The sequence below is a fragment of the Oncorhynchus mykiss genome, chromosome 25 (genome assembly GCF_057628025.1).
Source record: "Oncorhynchus mykiss isolate SJ-2025 chromosome 25, ASM5762802v1, whole genome shotgun sequence".
NCBI classification, from domain to species: Eukaryota; Metazoa; Chordata; class Actinopteri; order Salmoniformes; family Salmonidae; genus Oncorhynchus; species Oncorhynchus mykiss.
Window position 1 is genome coordinate 83870001 of NC_143046.1, and position 21759 is coordinate 83891759.

General features: G+C 45.8%; 1 protein-coding gene across 3 annotated transcripts in view; it reads left to right on the forward strand.

Moving 5' to 3' along the window:
• LOC110504245 (intersectin-2) overlaps positions 1-21759 on the forward strand; it is a 105641-nt gene that overhangs the window by 54537 nt on the left and 29345 nt on the right. For 2 of the 3 annotated variants that reach the window (XM_036962231.2, XM_036962232.2), the window contains 24 exons: positions 932-1116; positions 1220-1462; positions 2170-2257; positions 3660-3802; positions 4546-4609; positions 4692-4829; positions 4970-5058; positions 5391-5653; positions 5950-6099; positions 8169-8309; positions 8420-8507; positions 10841-10980; positions 12537-12718; positions 12866-13449; positions 13613-13737; positions 13842-14032; positions 14227-14320; positions 16049-16245; positions 18017-18072; positions 18994-19160; positions 19234-19279; positions 19404-19525; positions 20178-20274; positions 20988-21182. In XM_036962231.2, the coding sequence (XP_036818126.1) occupies positions 932-1116; positions 1220-1462; positions 2170-2257; positions 3660-3802; positions 4546-4609; positions 4692-4829; positions 4970-5058; positions 5391-5653; positions 5950-6099; positions 8169-8309; positions 8420-8507; positions 10841-10980; positions 12537-12718; positions 12866-13449; positions 13613-13737; positions 13842-14032; positions 14227-14320; positions 16049-16245; positions 18017-18072; positions 18994-19160; positions 19234-19279; positions 19404-19525; positions 20178-20274; positions 20988-21182 (3788 nt within the window). The remainder of the gene's footprint in view (positions 1-931; positions 1117-1219; positions 1463-2169; positions 2258-3659; positions 3803-4545; positions 4610-4691; positions 4830-4969; positions 5059-5390; positions 5654-5949; positions 6100-8168; positions 8310-8419; positions 8508-10840; positions 10981-12536; positions 12719-12865; positions 13450-13612; positions 13738-13841; positions 14033-14226; positions 14321-16048; positions 16246-18016; positions 18073-18993; positions 19161-19233; positions 19280-19403; positions 19526-20177; positions 20275-20987; positions 21183-21759) is intronic. The other variant, XM_036962233.2, reaches the window with a different exon arrangement.

A 21759-nucleotide genomic window follows, 5' to 3' on the forward strand; every position in this document is an offset into this window, starting at 1 on the left:
GGCTGTGATAGGAGAAAACTGAGTATGGATCAACAACATTGTAGTCACTCCACAATACTAACCTAATTGACAGAGTGAAAAGAAGAATGCCTGTACAGAATACAAATATTCCAAAACATGCATCCTGTTTGCTACAAGGCATTAAAGTAATACTGCAAAAAAATGTGGCAAAGAAATTACCTTTTTGTCCTGAATACAAAGTGTTAGGTTTGGGGAAAATCCAATACAACACATAACACAGTACCACTCTCCATATTTTCAAGCATAGATATGGCTGCATCATGTTATGGGTGTGCTTGTCATCATTAAGGACAGGGGAGTTTTTCAGGATAAAAAAGAAACAGAATGGAGCTAAGCACAGGCAAAATCAGTCGACTTTCCACCAGACACTGGGAGAAGAATTCACCTTTCAGCTGGACAATAACCTAAAACACAAGACCAAATATACACTGGATTTTCTTACCAAGATGACAGTCAAGAAGAGTCGTGTAAACGCCAGCTGAGAGGCACTTAGGAAGTCCGCTACTGAGTCACACACCGTCACAGAATACAGTAATAATCAGTGTGTCCTCAGCCTCGGCGCCTCCAGTCAAACACTATCAACATATTTGAGAACAATCCATAACATTCTACCCGCACCTTGCACTAATAACACTGGCAGATTGTGTATTACAGAAAGGGAAAATATAACAAATGCTAAACATTAACTTTATTCACAGTACACACACACACACACACACACACACACACACACACACACACACACACACACACACACACACACACACACAGACGTGTGCTGGCATTCGATCTTGTGACCAGCTGCTCTCCAGTCACACACAGAGTAAGGAAGTAACACGTAAGCAATATGTCTACATGTTTGTTCCCCGTGTGAGGATATTCCATAGTAACGACCCTCTCTGACCCCCAGGGCGCTGGCTGACATGGGTAAGGATGGGAAGATGGACAGGTTGGAGTTCTCCATCTCCATGAAGCTCATTAAGCTCAAACTGCAGGGCACGCCCCTTCTCTCAACTTTACCAATCATCATGAAGCAACCGCCAGTGCCCGCCCCTAACCCCTCCTCTACAGACTTCATGTCCGCCTCGCGCTACGGTACTTTAAAACAGACACACGGACACACATGCGTAGACTTCTCTTCTGTTCTCAGTATGTCTGTAGATGCTTCATGTCTCTTTAATGTTGTGTGTCTCTCCAGGAGCTGTTGCCGTGCCGAACCTTTCTGTGATGCCCGGAGGCATCGCCATGCTCACCCCTAACCTCTCACCCATGACACCTATGAGCGGCCTCACCCCCATGATCCCAACAGCTACAGGCATGGCCCCCCTGGTTTCCACGTCAACGATGCCCATTCCCTTGCTGCCGTCCATTGGCAGCCCCGCTTTGCCCAACGGCACTATGGGTATTCTACAGCAATTCCCACCAGGGTACATGGGGACAGGTAAGAGGAGGACCGTCTCTGTCTCTGTATGTCTCTCTGTGTCTCTGTATGTCTCTCTCTGTCTGTCTCTGTATGTCTCTCTCTGTCTGTCTCTGTATGTCTCTCTCTGTCTTTCTCTCTGTCTCTCTCTGTCTCTGTATGTCTCTCTGTCTCTGTATGTCTCTCTGTCTCTGTAAGTCTTTCTGTCTCTGTCTCTCTGTCTCTGTCTCTGTGTCTCTCTGTATGTGTCTCTGTGTCTCTCTGTATGTGTCTCCGTGTCTCTCTCCGTGTCTCTGTATGTTTTCTCTGTGTCTCTCTCATCAGTGGTTTTCAGCAGGTGTGCTGCAAAACGTTCCCTCATCTTATACACCCGGTTGATTAGATTTGGGAGCACTAGTGCCTCCTAAAAACAACATCTTACATTGAACTCATCTTTATCGATGTTTCAGGCAGTTGTTACAGTTGTCATTTTGATCATTTATTTCACCTGTGAGAATCGTTAGCACAGGCAAGTCTGATTAGGCTCTCTATTTCATGCATGAAATACTGTTAGCTCCAATGGCAATACCTTAACAAGGCCCGGGGAGCAGTCTGTCTAGAAAGGAAATGAGAGGAAGTGCTGTGTCACCAGGCTCTACTGAGTGGACATCATGCTGTATTTGTAATGTAAACATACAATGTTAATATAAATGGCCTTCATAAGGAACTCAATCAACGTGTGTGTCCAGGCATGGCTCTCTCTGCACCGTACGCATCCTCTCCTCTGGGTCTCTCTCCTGGGATCAACAAAGCTTCATCACTGTTGGACTCAAGCAGGTAACACAGCCACAGCCACACACACACACACACACACTCTCTCAAAATAGAATCAGATTCTGATCTCTACTCATTTAGATGCCAATGGACTATTTCTATAACTCCATTATATGATCCCTTTCTCCCTCTACCTCTGTCCCCTCTACCTCATCCCCCTCTACCTCCATCCCCCTCTACCTCCATCTCTCTCCACCTCCATCCCTTTCTCTCTACCTCCATCCCTTTCTTCCTCTACCTCTGTCCCCTCTACCTCCATCTCTCTTTACCTCCATCCCCCTCTCCCTCCATCTCTCTCTACCTCCATCCCTTTCTCTCTCTACCTCCATCCCCCTCTACCTCCATCTCTCTCTACCTCCATCCCCCTCTACCTCCATCCCCCTCTACCTCCATCCCCCTCTACCTCCATCCCTTTCTCTCTCTACCACCATCCCTTTCTCCCTCTACCTCTGTCCCCTCTACCTCCATCCCCCTCTCCCTCCATCTCTCTCTACCTCCATCCCTTTCTCTCTCTACCTCCATCCCCCTCTACCTCCATCTCTCTCTACCTCCATCCCCCTCGACCTCCATCCCCCTCTACCTCCACCCCCCTCTACCTCCACCCCCCTCTACCTCCACCCCCCTCTACCTCATCCCCCTCTACCTCATCTCTCTACCTCCATCCCCCTCTACCTCCATCCCCCTCTCCCTCCATCTCTCTCTACCTCCATCCCTTTCTCTCTCTACCTCCATCCCCCTCTACCTCCATCCCCCTGTCCCTCCATCTCTCTACCTCCATCCCTTTCTCTCTCTACCTCCATCTCTCTCTACCTCCATCCCCCTCTACCTCCATCACCCTCTCCCTCCATCTCTCTCTACCTCTGTCCCCTCTCCCTCCATCTCTCTCTACCTCCATCCCTTTCTCTCTCTACCTCCATCCCCCTCTACCTCCATCCCCCTCTCCCTCCATCTCTCTCTACCTCCATCCCTTTCTCTCTCTACCTCCATCCCTTTCTCTCTCTACCTCCATCCCCCTCTACCTCCATCCCTTTCTCTCTCCACCTCCATCCCTTTCTCTCTCTACCTCCATCCCTTTCTCTCTCTACCTCCACCCCCTCTCTCCTTCTCTCTACCTCCACCCCCTCTCTCCTTCTCTCTACCTCATCCCCTTCTCTCCTTCTCTCTACCTCATCCCCCTCTCTCCTCTCTACCTCATCCCCCTCTCTCCTCTCTACCTCATCCCTCTCTCTCCTTCTCTCTACCTCATTCCTCTCTCCTTCTCTCTCTCCATCCATCCCTCTATATCTCTATCCCTCCCTCTCTACCTCCATCCCTCTCTACCTCCATCCCTCTCTACCTCCATCCCTTTCTCTCCATCCCTCTCTCTCTCTCCATCTCTCTCGCCATCCCTCTCTCTGGTCCCTAGCTCCAATTTGTCCTCCACCACCTCCCTGGCAGGTAGTTCTCCGAAGACCGCTCCCTCTGACTGGGCCGTGCCTCACGCCTCGCGTCTCAAATACAGACAGCAGTTTAACAGCCTGGACAAGCACATGACGGGATACCTCACAGGTGGGTGCTGCCGGGAAATGTAGGCAAACAGATGAGTGGCAGTCCAAGGGTGGCTATAGGTAATGTAGTTTACCTCTGTCAGGTATAGGTAATGCAGTTTACCTCACAGCCAGGTATAGGTAATGCAGTTTACCACAGACAGGTATAGGTAATGCAGTTTACCACAGACAGGTATAGGTAATGTAGTTTACCACAGACATGTATAGGTAATGTAGTTTACCACAGACAGGTATAGGTAATGTAGTTTACCACAGACAGGTATAGGTATTGTAGTTTGCCTCACAGACAGGTATAGGTAATGCAGTTTACCACAGACAGGTATAGGTAATGCAGTTTACCTCACAGACAGGTGGGTCACTGGATATTACAGCTATATGAGAGATGGTTGATGTAAATGTTGCCGTTAGCTTGGTGTAGAAAAGGAAGAAACTACAGCAGACTATTGAAGGTAGACTGCAGTCTAAAATGTCATGTGTTTTGGTCTACATCCATTGGCCAGTTTATTAGGCACAGTAAGGTACCTAATTGTTACACAGAAATGATTTAGATATTGAGATAAAAATGGCTGACCTTTTTTAAGATGCGCCTTGTGATAGGTTGATAGAATTGCATTCTGGGTCTTTTTTTTTTTTTTTTTTACTGGCAAATTCAATCAATCAAGGTTATGCCAAAAGGCTACAAGTGAAGTCATTTATTTCAGTTATGAGAAATGGACTGAGGTTGCTTTGTTCTGTGTGTTTCAGGTCCGCAAGTGAGGAATGCCATGGCAACCACTCTGCTCACTCATACACAGCTGGCCACCATCTGGTGAGTACGCCATCATCATCATCATCAACTTGTACCTGTATAAGAACTTTTGACCACAGTAGTGTGTGTGTGTGTGTGTCAGGTCCCTGGCTGATGTAGATAAGGATGGGACGCTAAGAGGAGAAGAGTTTATTCTGGCCATGCATCTAGTGGACGTGGCCAAGACCGGACGACCCTTACCACACACACTACCGACAGATCTAATTCCACCATCAGAGAGGTACACACACACACACACACACACACTACCAACAGATCTACTACCACCATCAGAGAGGTGTACACACACACACACACACTACCAACAGATCTACTACCACCATCAGAGATACACACACTCACCCTCGCTGTTTCTTATAGGGGTTCTGTGAATGGAACCAGTTTTTCTCTCTATGCTGGCATCACAGAAGAACTGGAGGCTGAGCCACCACAGAAAACCAAAAACAACCGTACGTACACACTCACACACTCACACACACTCTCACTCACACACACTCTCACTCACACACTCACACACACACTCACACACACTCTCACTCACACACTCACACACACTCTCACTCACACACTCTCATACTCTCACTTACACTCTCTCTGTCTCTGTCTGTTTGTCTGTGTCTCTCTCTGTTTGTCTGTCTGTCTCTCTCTCTCTCTGTCTCTTTCTCTCTTTTTCTCTCTCATTCCCTCTCTCGTTCTTTCTCTCTCTCGTTCTCTCTTGTTCTTTCTCTCTATTGTTCTCTCTCTCTCTCTCGCTCTCTCCATCCCTCTCTCTCTTTCACAGTGTCGTTTGAGGATAAGTTCAAGGCCAACCTGGAGCGAGGGAACGCAGAGCTGGAGAAAAGAAGACAGGCTCTGCAGGATGCACAGAGGAGAGAGGATGAGAAACGCCAGCAGAAGGAGACGGAGGAACGAGAGAGGAGAGAGAGAGAGGTCAGGGAGCAAGAGGAGAGGAGGAGGAAGGAGGAAGAGAGGAGGATGGAGCGGCAGAGGGAGCTGGAGAGACAGAAAGAGGAGGAGAGGCTGAAGGAGATGGAGAGAAAAGAGGTGAAGAGGCGTGTTCTTTCAGGCACTCTAAATGTCACTGGGTGGGTTGAGCCTTAAATGCTGATTGGCTGTCAGCTGTGGTATATCAGACCGTATACCACGGGTATGACAAAACATTTATTTTGACTGCTCTAACTACGTTGGTAACCAGTTAATAATAGCAGTAAAGCACCTCGGGTGTTTGTGTCGTGCCTAAGAACAGTTGTTAACCGTGGTTATTTGGCCATTTACCAAACCCTCGCGGTCCTTATTGTTGGAAGTATGAGTGAGTCCGTCCGTGTGTGTGTGTTCCCCAGGCGGCGCAGCGTGAGCTGGAGCTCCAGAGGAAGGAGGAGCTGGAGAGGAGGAGGAGAGGAGAGCTGCAGCGCCAGAAGAGTCAGGAACAGGAAGAGGTCAGCCAACTAAAGGCCAGGAAGAGGAGTCTGGAGATGGAGTTGGAGGCTGTGGTGAGACTCACACATATATTTGACATTTGACTCTCTTATCCAGAGCCACTTAGAGAAGCAATTAGGGTTAAGTGTCTTGCTCGAGGTCACTTCGACACATTTTTCCATCAAGTCGGCTCGGAGAATCAGACCAGTGACCTTTCGGTTGCTGGCCCAACACTCTTAACCGCTAGGCTCCTTGCCTCCCTACACACACGCATGGACAGAGACTATACACACACACTATACACACACACACTACACACACACACTATACACACACTATACACACACTACACACACTATATATATACACTACCCTTGAAAAGTTTTGGGTCACTTAGAAATGTCTTTGTTTTTGAAAGAAAAGCACATTTTTTATGTCCATTTTAAAATAACATAAAATTGATCAGAAATACAGTGTAGAGATTGTTAATGTTGTAAATTACTATTGTAGCTGGAAACAGCAGATTTTTTAATGGAATATCTACATAGGCGTACAGAGGCCCATTATCAGAAACCATCACTCCTGTGTTCCAATGGTACGTTGTGTTAGATAATCCAAGTTTATTATTTTAAAAGGCTAATTGATCATTAGAAAACCCTTTTTCAATTATGTTAGCACAGCTGAAAACTGTTGTTCTGATTAAAGAAGCAATAAAACTGTCCTTCTTTAGGCTAGTTGAGTATCTGGAGCATCAGCATTTGTGGGTTCGATTACAGGCTCAAAATGGCCAGAAGCAAAGACCTTTCTTGTGAAACTCGTCAGTCTATTCTCGTTCTGAGAAATGAATGCTATTCCATGTGAGTAATTGCCAAGAAACTGAAGATCTCGTACAACGCTGTGTACTACTCCCTTCACAGAACAGCGCAAACTGGCTCTAACCAGAATAGAAAGAATAGAAATAGAAAATTGTGCGCCGCCGTATGGGACACGGCCGGTTGTGATGCAGCCTGGATTCGAACCAGGGTGTTGTAGTGACGCCTCTAGCACTGAGATGCAGTGCTTTAGACCGCGGCGCCGCTCGGGAGCTGTTACCAAGCGGAATTATAGCGCTTAAAACAGACGTTCATCCAGGAGCTAAACAGCAGATTGGAACCCAGGTCGACTCTGGCATACGTGTGTATGTAACCTCTGTACTTATTTTCCACCATAATTTGCAAATAAATTAATTAAAAATCCTACAATGTGATTTTCTGGATTTCTTTTCTCATTTTGTCTGTCATAGTTGAAGTGTACCTATGATGAAAATTACAGGCCTCATCTTTTTAAGTGGGAGAACTTGCACAATTGGTGGCTGACTAAATACTTTTTTGCCCTACTGTACGTGTGCCTTCGACATATAATAAAACAATTTAAAACACATTTTCCTTAACAAAACATACATTTGTCCCCTATAAATGTGTAGATGTATTATAATCCACATAAGAATTCACACGAGACACACTAGCCTGCACGTAACCTGCAGAAGGTACATTACTGTACCGTGTGTGTATATATAAAAAAATATATATACTCAACATGCAACAATTTCAATGATTTTACTGAGCTGCAGTTCATAGAAGGAAATCTGTCAATTGAAAAAATGAAAAATATATTCATTTGGCCCTAATCTATGGAATTCACATGACTAGGCAGGGGCACAGCCATGGGTGGGTCTGGGAAGGTATAGTGGGAGCCAGGCCCAGCCAATCAGAATTAGTTTAGTTTTTTTCCCCACAAAGGGGCAGAAATCCTCCATTTGAGCTAAATAAGCTTTTGAAAATGTCTGGCACCTTTTGTTTCAGCTCATGAAACATGAGACCAGTACTTGACATGTTGCAGTTATATTTTTGTTCAGTATACAAAACACCGCTTCCAGCTGCCCTCTGGTGGCCATGGTAAATATTTCTTCAGATGTTAAAATCCTTCTGCTGCAGGACTATTTTTCTCCTGTGAGGAAAGGGTCAAGTTTAAGATCCTACATCTGTCTGTCTCTCTCTTCCAGCATAACAAACACAGACAGATCTCTGAGCGGCTGTATGTCTCTCTCTCCTAGGGTAACGAACACAGACAGATCTCTGAGCGGCTGTATGTCTCTCTCTCCTAGGGTAACAAACACAGACAGATCTCTGAGCGGCTGCAGGATGCTCAGAGTAGAAGGAAGGTGCAACGCTGTGAGCTGGAGCTGGCCAACCAGAGACGAGACACAGCCAGACAGGACATCAACTCCCTGCAGAGACAACTAGAGGTGTGTCTCTGTCTCTCTCTGTCTGTCTGTCGCTCTGTCTTTGTCTGTCTGGCTCTTGCGCTTTTTCTCTGTCTGGCCCCTCCTAATGATCTACTGCTCCTGTGCTTCAGGAGAATCAGAGGAAGCTGTCCCAGCTGACTCCAGAACAGCAGAGACTCAGTGACAAACTGAAGGACATGGCCCTCAACAACCTGCCAGGTACTTACTGAGACTGGGGCTAAGTTTGGCTGGGGTGTAGGCTATACTAGGGTGTATGGTTGGGGTGTAGGCTATACTAAGGTGTATGGATGGGGTGTAGGGCTATGCTAGGGTGTATGGGTGGGGTGTAGGCTATACTAGGGTGTATGGGTGGGGTAGAGGGCTATACTAGGGTGTATGGGTGGGGTGTAGGCTATACTAGCGTGTATGGGTGGGGTGTAGGCTATACTAGGGTGTATGGGTGAGGTAGAGGGCTATACTAGGGTGTATAGGTGGGGTGTAGGCTATACATGGGTGTATGGGTGGGGTGTAGGCTATACTAGGGTGTATGGGTGGGGTGTACAGTTGAACTGGGGTATATTATAGGGCTATATTAGGCCATGTTCCACATTCAATCAAACATGATTGTTTGAAGACATACAGAGCCTTCAGAAAGTATTCATACCCCTTGACTTATTCCACATTTTGTTGAACCAGCCTGAATTTTTTTCTCTCACTTATCTAAACACAATACCCCGTAATGACAAAGTGAAAACATGTTTATAGAAATGTTTTCAAATTTATTGAAATTAAATACCGTATTATATCTAATTGACATAAGTTTTTAAATTCTTCAGTCAATACTTTGGCGTCGATTACAGCTTTGAGTCGTCTATCAGCTTCACACATCTGGATTTGGCGGATTTTCTCAAGCTCTGTTAAGTTAAATGGGGAGCGGCGGTGAACAGCAATCTTCAAGTCTTTCCACAGATTTTCAATGGGATTCAAGTCTGGGTTTTGGCTGGGCCACTCAAGAACTCACATTCTTGATCTGAAGCCATTCCAGTGTTCCTTTGGCAGTATGCTTGGGGTTATTGTACTGTTGGAATGTAAATCTTTGCCCTCAGTCTATGGTCGTTTGCAAGTTCTCGTCAATAATTTGCCTGTATTTGGCTCCATTCATTGTTCCCTCGATTCTTACCAGTCTCCTTGTCGCTGAAAAGCATCCCCATAACATGATGATGCTGCCACCACCATGCTTCACGGCAGGGATGATCTGTGCCTGGTTTTCTCCAGACATGGCTCTTTGCATTCAGGCCAACATTTTTTGTCTCATCAGATCACTGAATCTTTTGCCTAATGCTCTGAGTCTTTTTGTCTTTTTGGAAACTCCCAAGGAATGCTGTCATGTGCCGCCTTCTCACGATGGGCTTCCATCTGGCCAATTTCCCATAAAGCCCAGATTGGTGAAGTGCTGTAGAGACTGTTGTCCTTCTGGCAGATTCTCCCATCGCAGCCAAAGAACTCTGTAGTTCTGTCAGAGTGGTCATTGGGTTCTGGGTCACCTCCGTGACCAAGGTCCCTCTTGCCCGGTTGCTCAGTTTGGTTGGACGGCCAGCTCCAGGCACAGTCTGGATAATTCCAATTTCCCAACGATGGAGACCGCTGTGCTCTTGGAATCTTTCAACACTAGAAATAGTTTTTTTTTTACCCTTCCAGATATATGCCTAATTTTTCACCCTTCCCCAGATATATGCCTCATTTTTCACCCTTCCCCAGATATATGCCTCATTTTTCACCCTTCCCCATATATATGCCTCATTTTTCACCCTTCCCCAGATATATGCCTCATTTTTCACCCTTCCCCAGATATATGCCTCATTTTTCACCCTTCCCCAGATATATGCCTCATTTTTCACCCTTCCCCAGATATATGCCTCATTTTTCACCCTTCCCCAGATATATGCCTCATTTTTCACCCTTCCCCATATATATGCCTCATTTTTCACCCTTCCCCATATATATGCCTCATTTTTCACCCTTCCCCAGATATATGCCTCATTTTTCACCCTTCCCCAGATATATGCCTCATTTTTCACCCTTCCCCAGATATATGCCTCATTTTTCACCCTTCCCCAGATATATGCCTCATTTTTCACCCTTCCCCAGATATATGCCTCATTTTTCACCCTTCCCCAGATATATGCCTCATTTTTCACCCTTCCCCAGATATATGCCTCATTTTTCACCCTTCCCCATATATATGCCTCATTTTTCACCCTTCCCCAGATATATGCCTCATTTTTCACCCTTCCCCATATAAATGCCTCATCACAATTATACCTCAGGAGTTCTCAGGACAGTTCCTTGGACGATTGGTAAATTTGATATTTACACAGAATGTTTTCACTTTGTCGTTCTAGGGTATTGTGTGTTGATGGGTGAAAAACACGACAAAAATGTGGAACAAGTCAAGAAGTGTGAATACTTTCTGACGACACTGTAGAGAGTGTTACTAAACATTCCCCTCCTGTCACTCGCTTGGTTGTAACTCGTCTTCCTGCTGTACCCAGTCTCCACCATATCCTCTCTCAAGAGCAGCACCAGCCAGAAGGACGGAGCCTGTCGTGACCTGAAGCAACAGCTGGATGCTCTGGAGAAAGAGACGGCTGCTAAACTGGCTGACATGGATCATTACCAGAAGGACATACAGGTACGTACAGACCAGTGCAGCTCAGCTGGTTGTCTACACCAACGCCTCAGTTCCTTTTAACACTCACTCTAGTCACTCGCGCAAATGTTGTGGTAAAATGTTGAAGTATAACAGTCTACCTGTATTAAAGTGAATATATGACAGGGCTTTCCGACCCTGTTCTTGGAGAGTTACCCTCCTGAAGGTTTTAACTCCAACCTTGTTCCTGGAGAGTTACCCTCCTGAAGGTTTTTACTCCAACCCTGTTCCTGGAGAGCTACCCTCCTGTAGGTTTTCACTCCAACCCTGTTCTTGGAGAGTTACCCTCCTGTGGTTGGAACCAAAAATCTTACATTTGGACTCATCAGACCAAAGGACAGATTTCCACCGGTCTAATGCACATTGCTCGTGTTTCTTGGCCCAAGCAAGTGGTTTCTTTGCAGCAATTCAACCATGAAGGCCTGATTCACGCAGTCTCCTCTGAACAGTTCATGTTGAGATGTGTCTGTTACTTGAACTCTGTGAAGAATTTATTTGGGCTGCAATCTGAGGCTGGTAACTCTAATGAACTTATCCTCTGCAGCAAAGGTAACTCTGGGTCTTCTTTTCCTGTGGCGGTCCTCACGAGAGCCAGTTAACTCTAATGAACTTATCCTCTGCAGCAGAGGTAACTTTGGGTCTTCCTTTCCTGTGGCGGTCCTCACGAGAGCCAGTTAACTCTAATGAACTTATCCTCTGCAGCAGAGGTAACTTTGGGTCTTCCTTTCCTGTGGCGGTCCTCACGAGAGCCAGTTTCTTCATAGCGCTTGATGGTTTATGCGACTGCATTTGAAGAAATGTCCTGGATTGACTGACCTTCATGTCTTAATGATGGACTGTCATTTCTCTTTGCTTATTTGAGCTGTTCTTGCCATTAATATGGACTTGGTCTTTGACTAAATAGGTATTTTACCAAATAGGGCTATCTTCTCTATACCACCCCTATCTTGTCACAACACAACTGATTGGCTCTAACGCATCAAGAAGGAAACAAATTCTACAAATGAACTTTTTAACAAGGCACAGCTGTAAATTGAAATAGATTCCAGGTGACTACCTCATGAAGCTGGTTGAGAGAATGGCAAGAGTGTGCAAAGCTGTTATCAAGGCAAAGGGTTGCTACTTTGAAGAATCTCAAATATAAAATATATTTTGATTTGTTTAACACTTTTTTTTTTGTTGGTCTCTACATGTTTCTATATGTGTCATTTTATAGTTTTGATGTCTTCACTATTATTCTACAATGTAGTAAAAAATAAAGAAAAACCCTTGAATGAGTAGGTGTGTCCAAACAGTTCTGACTGGTACAGTACTGTACTATATATATATTTCTCTCTCTCCTCTCTTGGTGCCTAACCACTCTGAGTTGTCCAACCCTCTCATCCCAGTGCTCGCTGTGCCATCATGTTAGATCCTTTGCTGTTACCAGTTAATAAAATAAGTGTAGTGTAAATGTAATAGATCGTGTTGTGGTTCTGAATGTGTGACCGTGTTAGTATGTGGTGAAATGTGCCCTCTTGTTGATGTGATAACATCAGGAACTGAGAGAAAACCAGCGGAAGCAGCAGTCGGCTCTGGATAAACTACGGAGCATCAAAGAGGACAAAGGGAGAGAACTGGAGAGACAGAGAGAGCAGGAGGAGAGGAAGAGGAGGGAGGTTGAGGAGGAGAGGAAAAGGAGGGAGGAGGAGGAGAGGAGAGAGGAGGAGGAGGCCAAAAGGTGAACAGTTCTCCCCTCTGCCTAACACACAGACATGCTCAAGCATTATCTGGTCTTTGACATAGGCCTGTCTGTCTTTTCCCTATCTCCTCTCTCTCTCTCTCTCTCTCTCCCTCTCTCCCTCTCCCTCTCTCCCGCTCTCCCCAGGCGTATTAAGCTGCAGAAGGAGCGTCGGTGGCAGGAGAAGCTGAAGAGAGAGGAGGAGGAGAGACAGAGGAGGCTGCAGGAAGAGAGAGAGGCCAAACTGAGAGAGGAGGAGGAGAAGGAGACACAAGCCCGCCTCTTAGCTGCTAAAGAAAAGGTAGAACGAGAAAGCAGAGAGGAGGAGGAGAGGAGGAGACAGGAGGAAGAGGAGAGGAAGAGGAGAGAGGAGGAGAGAAGACAGGAGGAAGAGGAGAGGAAGAGGAGGGAGGAAGGGGAGAGAAAGAGGAGGGAGGAGAAGGAGGAAGAGGAGAGGAAGAGGAGGGAGGAGGAGAAGAAAAGGCAGGAAGAGGTGGAGAGCAAGAGGTGTGAGGAGGACAAGAAGAGATTGAAGAGGAAGGATGAGGAGAGGAGGAGGCAGCAGGAGGAAGAAGCGAGGAAGCTGAAGGAAGAAGCGAAGAGGAAGCTGGAGGAGGAGAGGAGGAGCAGAGAGGAGGAGGTGGCGGCGTTGCGGCAGCAGGGGCGTGCAGGGAAGACAGACATCCACAACAAACTGTCAGCCCTTCTTGGAGGTCTAGAGGAGAGGAAAGGTAAGGAGGAACCACTAGACTATTAAACTGTTCTATTAAACCTTTATTAGGATATGGAAAACTGATAGCCACACGGTTGCTCTCGTCAATTTGAGATGATTATATTTTAAAATGTTAACTGAGGTGACGTCATGAGGTGCTGCTGTGTGATTGGCTGTTCCAGGCGGTCTGAAACCCCAGGCCACAGAGCACAGGAAGTCTGCGATGCTCACTTCCTTCCGGGCGCTCTACCCTTTCACCGCTCGCAACCTGGAAGAACTCAGCTTTGAAGCCGATGAGGTCGTCGAGGTTAGAACCATACGGATGACAATTTATTTCTGGATTTAATTCTACACTCTGCTTCTCTGTTGTCTGACTGTTGTGTGCCAATTCATCTGTTTGCGTGTGTCTAGGTGGATGAGAGTACGGAGCGAGAGCAGGGTTGGCTGTATGGGAGTCGTCAGGGGAAGATGGGCTGGTTCCCAGAGAGCTATGTAGAGAGACCTGCTACTGTTACTACAACTACCACTGCTGGTGCTACTACTGCTGTTTATGCTGCTAAACAGGCCCTCAGACCACAGCTCTCCACCCCCATCAACACAGGGTAGGTTGGATAATACACACACACACATAGATACACATACATACACACACACAGTTTCTAGCCATAGGTATTTCTCATAGGTGTGGAGCGTGTAACCTTTCCTCAACCCTGATGAGACATTGATATGGTGATTCATGTAAATACTGTACTGCTGACTGAAAAGTTAATGACCTCTGAACCTTCATGTCTTCCAGGAAACCCGGGGGAGATGCTTCTATGTCAACAGGACAGAACTCCGCCTTCACGCCTACACACGCCCCTCACCCCACCCCCTCGGAGCAGGTACAGGTAGAGAAGGAGTGGGAGGAGCCAATTGAAGCTAGGGTAGTGTTGGTTCTGTTTTTCTGTGCTCCGTTTTATTTACTTAACGTATAAGGAACACTCAATGTGCACTTATAAATCATAACAATTTTAATCAAAATACAGCTGTAGACAGAAGTCAAAGCTCAAACATCACACATACAACTGATGTCTCTCCTTAATTTTGCAAAATAAGAAAAGTCCCAAGTTATTTTATTAAGCCCGAAGTCCAGCCCTTGTGATGTCACTGCATACGTCATTACCTTCTACTCATCAGACCAAGCCCATGCATACACAGCTATACAAACTTGCAAGAGAGATAAAATAGTTCCAGTGTTTTCTAAGGGCTCAGCAGTAAATGTCCACTCCCCAAGTTGATTTATAGAGGTCTGTCTGACTAGTCTGTTATCTCTTTCATTCCCCTGCAGGGTTCTGCGTCTATTCTCTTTTAGCCTAGATGTGCCTTCTCACAGAAACCCTGCAATAATTCACACATTTCTCAGACTGTTTCTTTATAAGAGGCAGAGACTAGAAAAGACTGTGGAATGGTATTAAACATTATAATGAATTGTTAATCTGTAGTCTAGGACCCTATAAATGTAGTGGGGAAGGGGTCTTATAGCCCTTCCCCACTACTGGCCGGATATCACACGATATCCGGGAATGCTTGCGAAGCAGACCAGCCCGGGATTTGAGGTGAGAGAAGTCAATGAGATATATATATATATATATATATATATATTTATATATTTATATATATATATATATATATATATATATATATATATTTATATATTTATATATATATATATATATATATATATTTATATTTATATATATTTATATATATTTATATTTATATATATTTATATATATTTATATTTATATATATATATATATTTATATTTATATATATATATTTATATATATATATATTTATATATATATATATTTATATATATATATATTTATATATATATATATAATTATTTTTATTTATTTTATTTAACCTTTATTTAACTAGGCAAATACTTACTTACAATGTTGGCCTACCGTGGAACAGTGGGTTTAACTGCCTTGTTCAGGTGCAGAACAACAGATATTTACATTGTCAGGTCAGGGATTCGATCCAGCAACCTTTCGGTTTGGCCCAACGCTCTAACCACTAGGCTACCTGCTGCCCCATTATAGTCTAAAACAACTATTCATCAATGAGAAAAGTGAAACATCATTTTCTCTGAATCTAATGGCACAACGTAGATCTGAGCTGTTGTCTGACGTAGTTGAACAAGCTAATACCCCAACTTCCTTTTCATTTTTGTCAAAAACAACTTTTATATGGAAGGAGTGTCTTTTGATTTGATGACCTTCTGCAGTCCTGCGCGAGACAACTGTTAGACCTGATGACGTGTTTCTGCGTATGAGCTTAGCTAGCCAACGTTGCCATGACATCGCCTACAAGTGTGATCATAACACCGCACACAGATCATGTTGCTACGCGACCAGACGGATTCCACTACCCTGACTACCCTGGATTTAAAAAGGAAACGAATGGTGTTAGGAATATGATTACACCGATCTAGTTTGATCCATGAGTGAAAAATATATTGTTTTATTACCTCCCAATTTAAATTTGACCCTTGTCCTTCTGCTATCTACCTCTCTCTTTCCCTCCCTCAATCTTATCTCCCTCCATCCTTCCTCCTCTTGCTCTAGGTGGTGGGTAACCTGCAGGCTCAGGCTCTGTGTTCCTGGACAGCTAAGACAGAGAGCCATCTGAACTTCAGTAAGGATGATGTGATCCGGGTGCTGGAGCAGCAGGACAGCTGGTGGCTGGGGGAGCTCAACGGGGTTCAGGGCTGGTTCCCCAAAACATACGTCACACTCCTGGAAGACAATGACAACACCACTGCGTAAATACATACATACACACGCACGCGTACACCCCCAAATCAAAAACGATTACCGACCATTTCGAATCCCACCGTACCTTGCTATGCAATCTGGTTTCAGAGCTGGTCATTGTTGCACCTCAGCCACGCCCAAGGTCCTAAACGATATCATAACCGCCAGTGTTAAGAGACAATACTGTGCAGCTGTATTCATCGACCTGGCCGAGGCTTTCGACTCTGTCAATCACCACATTCTTATCGGCAGACTAAACAGCCTTAGTTTCTCAAATGACTGCCTCGCCTGGTTCACCAACTACTTCTCTGATAGAGTTCAGTGTGTCAAATCGGAGGAGGGCCTGTTGTCCGGACCTCTTGCAGTCTCTATGGCAGTGCCACAAGGTTCAATTCTTGGACCGACTCTCTTCTCTGTATATATCAATGATGTCGCTCTTGCTGCTGGTGAGTCTCTGATCCACCTGTACGCAGACGACACCATTCTGTATACTTCTGGCCCTTCTTTGGACACTGTGTTAACAACCCTCCAGGCGAGCTTCAATGCCATACAACTCTCCTTCCGTGGCCTCCAACTGCTCTTAAATGCAAGTAAAACTAAATGCATGTTCTTCAACTGAACACCTGCCCGCCCGTCCAGCATCACTACTCTGGACGGTTCTGACCTAGAATATGTGGACAGACTCACATTAAGCATCTCCAATCCAAAATTAAATCTAGAATCGGCTTCCTATTTCGCAACAAAGCATCCTTCACTCATGCTGCCAAACATACCCTCGTAAAACTGACTATCCTACCGACCCTCGACTTCGGTGATGTCATTTACAAAATAGCCGCCAACACTCTACTCAACAAATTGGATGCAGTCTATCACAGTGCCATCCATTTTGTCACCAAAGCCCCATATACTACCCACCACTGCGACCTGTACACTCGTTTGCTGGCCCTCATACTCGTCGCTAAACCCACTGGCTCCAGGTCATCTACAAGTCTCTGCTAGGTAAAGCCCGGCCTTATCTCAACTCACTGGTCACCATAGCAGCACCCACCTGTAGCACGCGCTCCAGCAGGTATATTTCACTGGTCACCCCCAAAGCCAATTCCTCTTTTGGCCGCTTTCCTTCCAGTTCTCTGCTGTCAATGACTGGAATGAACTGCAAAAATCACTGAAGCTGGAGACTCATATCTCCCTCACTAGCTTTAAGCTCCAGCTGTCAGAGCATCACTGCACCTGTACACAGCCCATCTGTAAATAGCCCATCCAACTACCTCATCCCCATACTGTATTTATTTATTTATTTTGCTCCTTTGCACCCCAGTATCTCTACTTGCACATTCATCATCTGCACATCTATCACTCCAGTGTGTAATTGCTATATTGTAATTATTTCGCCACTATGGCCTATTTATTGCCTTAACTCCCTTATCTTACCTAATTTGCACTCACTGTGTATAGACAATTTTTTTCCTACTGTGTTATTGACTGTATGTTTGTTTTATTCCATGTGTAACTCTGTGTTGTTGTTTGTGTCAAACTGCTTTGCTTTATCTTGGCCGGGTCGCAGTTGTAAATGAGAACTTGTTCTCAACTAGTCTACCTGGTTAAATAAAGGTGAAATTAAATCATATGACTGCTTGTTGTTACGTTGTTGTTGGTTAGGGGTGAGGTTAGGGGTGAGGTTAGGGGTGAGGTTAGGGGTGAGGTTAGGGCACTGTAGTGCTGGTCTTATGATAGAAAAGTATTTTTTTTGTTTTATTAATGTCGTTTGTCTCGTCTCAGCCTGACGTATTCTCCCCCAGATGAAGTGGAGGCCTCAGATGGTGCTCAACTGGAAGGTACTCCTCTCTCTCTCTCGCCCTCTTTCTCTTGCCCTCTTTCTCTCACCCTCTTTCTCTCCCCCTCTCTCGCCCCCTCTCTCTCGCCCCCTCTCTCTCCCTCTCTCTCTCTTGCCCTGACACTCTCTCGCCCTGACACTCTCTCGCCCTCTTGCCCTGACGCTCTCTCGCCCTCTCTCGCCCTCTCACTCTCTCCCTCTCTCTCTCTCTCTCCCTCTCTCTCCCTCTCGCCCTGACACTCTCTCGCCCTCTCGCCCTGACACTCTCTCGCCCTCTTGCCCTGACGCTCTCTCGCCCTCTCTCTCTCTCGCCCTCTCTCTCTCTCGCCCTCTCTCTCTCTCTCTCGCCCTCACTCTCTCGCCCTCTCTCTCGCCCTGACACTCTCGCCCTGACACTCTCGCCCTCTCGCACTCTCGCCCTCTCACTCTCGCCCTCTCTCACTCTCTCGCCCTCTCTCTCTCTCTCTCTCTCTCTCGCCCTCTCTCTTTCTCTCTCTCTCGCCCTCTCTCTCTCCCTGACGCCCTCTCTCTCTCTCTCTCTCTCGCCCTCTCTCTCTCCCTGACGCTCTCTCGCCCTCTCTCGCCCTGACGCTCTCTCGCCCTCTCTCGCTCTCTCTCGCGCTCTCCCTCTCTCTTTCTCGCTCTCTCGCCCTCGGTCTCTCGCCCTCGGTTTCTTGCCCTCGTTCGCTCTCTCTCTTTCTCTCTCTCTTCCCCAAAAACATGTCCTTCTGCAAAAGCACTCTTATCCGATTCAGTTCTTGTGTTGGGAACATTATAAAATACAGTTCTGCCTTGTCAGATGGTAATGTCCATGACTCTGTAGTGAATTATGTCATCCAATAGAATATCTCTCAGAGGTCATGGTTTGTATCATCCAAAAAGAATGTCTCTCTGAGAGGTGATGTTTTGTCTCACCAATCAGAGTACATGGCGCTGTACACCTATGAGAGCCCAGAGCATGGCCACCTGATGTTTCGAGAAGGTGATGTGATCCTGGTGACCCAGAGAGAGGGAGAGTGGTGGAGCGGAGGCATCGGAGACCGCACTGGAGTGTTCCCTTCCAACTACGTCAAACCCAAAGAGACCGATGTAAGATACGCACACACACACATCCTTGACTTTAACTTGTATCTGACCTTGTTTCTATAACTTGTTATTTCAGACATCCAGCAGCCTAGGGAAGCCAGGACAGCCTGGGAAGAAGCCAGGTGAGTCAACTGGACAAATGCAAATCCACACTCTGTTCCTTTCAACACTTCCTCTAAATCTGATGCTACTCCCTACGTGTGCGTGTGTGTTTGTGTGCGTGCGCGTGCGTGCGTGTGTGCACAGAGATAGCCCAGGTGAGCACTGCCTACACGGCCACAGGAACAGAGCAACTCAGCCTTGCACCAGGACAGCTCATCCTCATCCTCAGCAAGGATTCCTCCGGCTGGTTGCTCGGAGAACTGCAGGTTGGCTGATTGATTGATTAATGGTTGTTTTAGACTCAATATGATTTTGGCTGTGTTGATTTACAGTTATTGAATTAAGATCTGATCTGATTGGTCAAAAAAAGACCAATTAGTGGGAAAATATCCGAATTAGGTTTCTTGTGCAGGCAGCCCAATTCTGATATTGTTTTCACTAATTTGTCTGTTGACCAATCAGATCAGGTTTTTTCACATCAGATATTTTTCAGAGCTGATCTGATTGGTCAAAAGACCAATTAGTGAAAACAACATCAGAATTTGGCTGCCTGTCTAAACGCAGCATTAGATTGATACATATGATTGACTGATTGTTTGGTTGACTGATTGTTTGGTTGACTGATTGTTTGGTTGACTGACTGGTTGACTGATTGTTTGGTTGACTGACTGGTTGACTGATTGTTTGGTTGACTGATTGTTTGGTTGACTGATTGTTTGGTTGACTGATTGACTGGTTGACTGACTGGTTGACTGATTGACTGGTTGACTGATTGACTGGTTGACTGGTTGACTGGTTGACTGGTTGACTGACTGGTTGACTGGTTGACTGACTGACTGACTGACTGACTGATTGACTGATTGACTGATTGACTGGTTAACTGGTTAACTGGTTGACTGATCTCTCTCGGTCTCTAAGGCGCGAGGAAAGAAGCGTCAGAAGGGTTGGTTTCCTGCCTCACATGTCAAAATGCTGGGATCTAACAGCGGCAAGTCCACTCCAGCACCTCTACCAGGTAACACACACACACACACACCTTTTAGTGGGTAAGAAAAGAGAATGTATAGTTTACAAGGAGGCTGGTGGGAGGAGCTATAGGAGGACAGGCTCGTTGTAATATACATACACACACACACACCTTTTAGTGGGTAAGAAAAGAGAATGTATAGTTTACAAGGAGGCTGGTGTGAGGAGCTATAGGAGGACAGGCTCGTTGTAATATACATACACACACACACACCTTTTAGTGGGTAAGAAAAGAGAATGTATAGTTTACAAGGAGGCTGGTGGGAGGAGCTATAGGAGGACAGGCTCGTTGTAATATACATACACACACACACACACCTTTTAGTGGGTAAGAAAAGAGAATGTATAGTTTACAAGGAGGCTGGTGGGAGGAGCTATAGGAGGACAGGCTCGTTGTAATATACATACACACACACACACCTTTTAGTTGGTAAGAAAAGAGAATGTATAGTTTACAAGGAGGCTGGTGGGAGGAGCTATATGAGGACAGGCTCATTGTAATATCTGGAATGGAATCAATGGAACGGTATCAAACACATCACACATATGGAAACCATGTTTGATTCCGTTCCATTTATTCCATTCTAGCCAATACAATGAGGCTGTCCTCCATATAGCTCCTCCCATCAGCCGACACTGCCTCACCCCCCCCCCCCCCCTCTCTCTCTCCCCCTGCTCTTGCTCTCTCTCTCTCTCCTCCAGTGTGTCAGGTCATTGCCATGTACGACTACAAAGCAGCCAACGAGGATGAGATGAGCTTCTCCAAAGGTCAGATGATCAGTGTGTTCGACAAGACCAACCCCGATTGGTGGAAAGGAGAGGTCAATGGGATCACCGGTCTGTTCCCAACCAATTACGTCAAGATGACCACCGTTGACTCCGATCCCAGCCAGCAATGTGAGTACATTACTATTTTGATGTTTTTCCGAAGACGTCATTTCTCAAAGTGGAATGTTCACATGACAAAGACAGACAGACACACACAAGGTACATCCCAGTACACATGACGGGTATATGGAAGATATCAGTAAGCCCAGTGGGGAAGGCAAGATGAGTCTAGCCAGTCACTAGAGGTTAGTGGTTGAGGTTAGGGTTTAGCAGTATAAAGGTTAGGGTAAGGGTTTAGCAGTATAAAGGTTAGGGGTGGGGTTAGGGTAAGGGTTTAGCAGTATAAAGGTTAGGGGTTAGGGTAAGGGTTTAACAGTATAAAGGTTAGGGGTGAGGTTAGGGTAAGGGTTTAGCAGTATAAAGGTTAGGGGTTAGGGTAAGGGTTTAGCAGTATAAAGGTTAGGGGTTAGGGTAAGGATTTAGCAGTATAAAGGTTAGGGGTTAGGGTAAGGGTTTAGCAGTATAAAGGTTAGGGTAAGGGTTTAGAAGTATAAAGGTTAGGGGTCAGGGTAAGGATTTAGCAGTATAAAGGTTAGGGGTTAGGGTAAGGGTTTAGCAGTATAAAGGTTAGGGGTTAGGGTAAGGG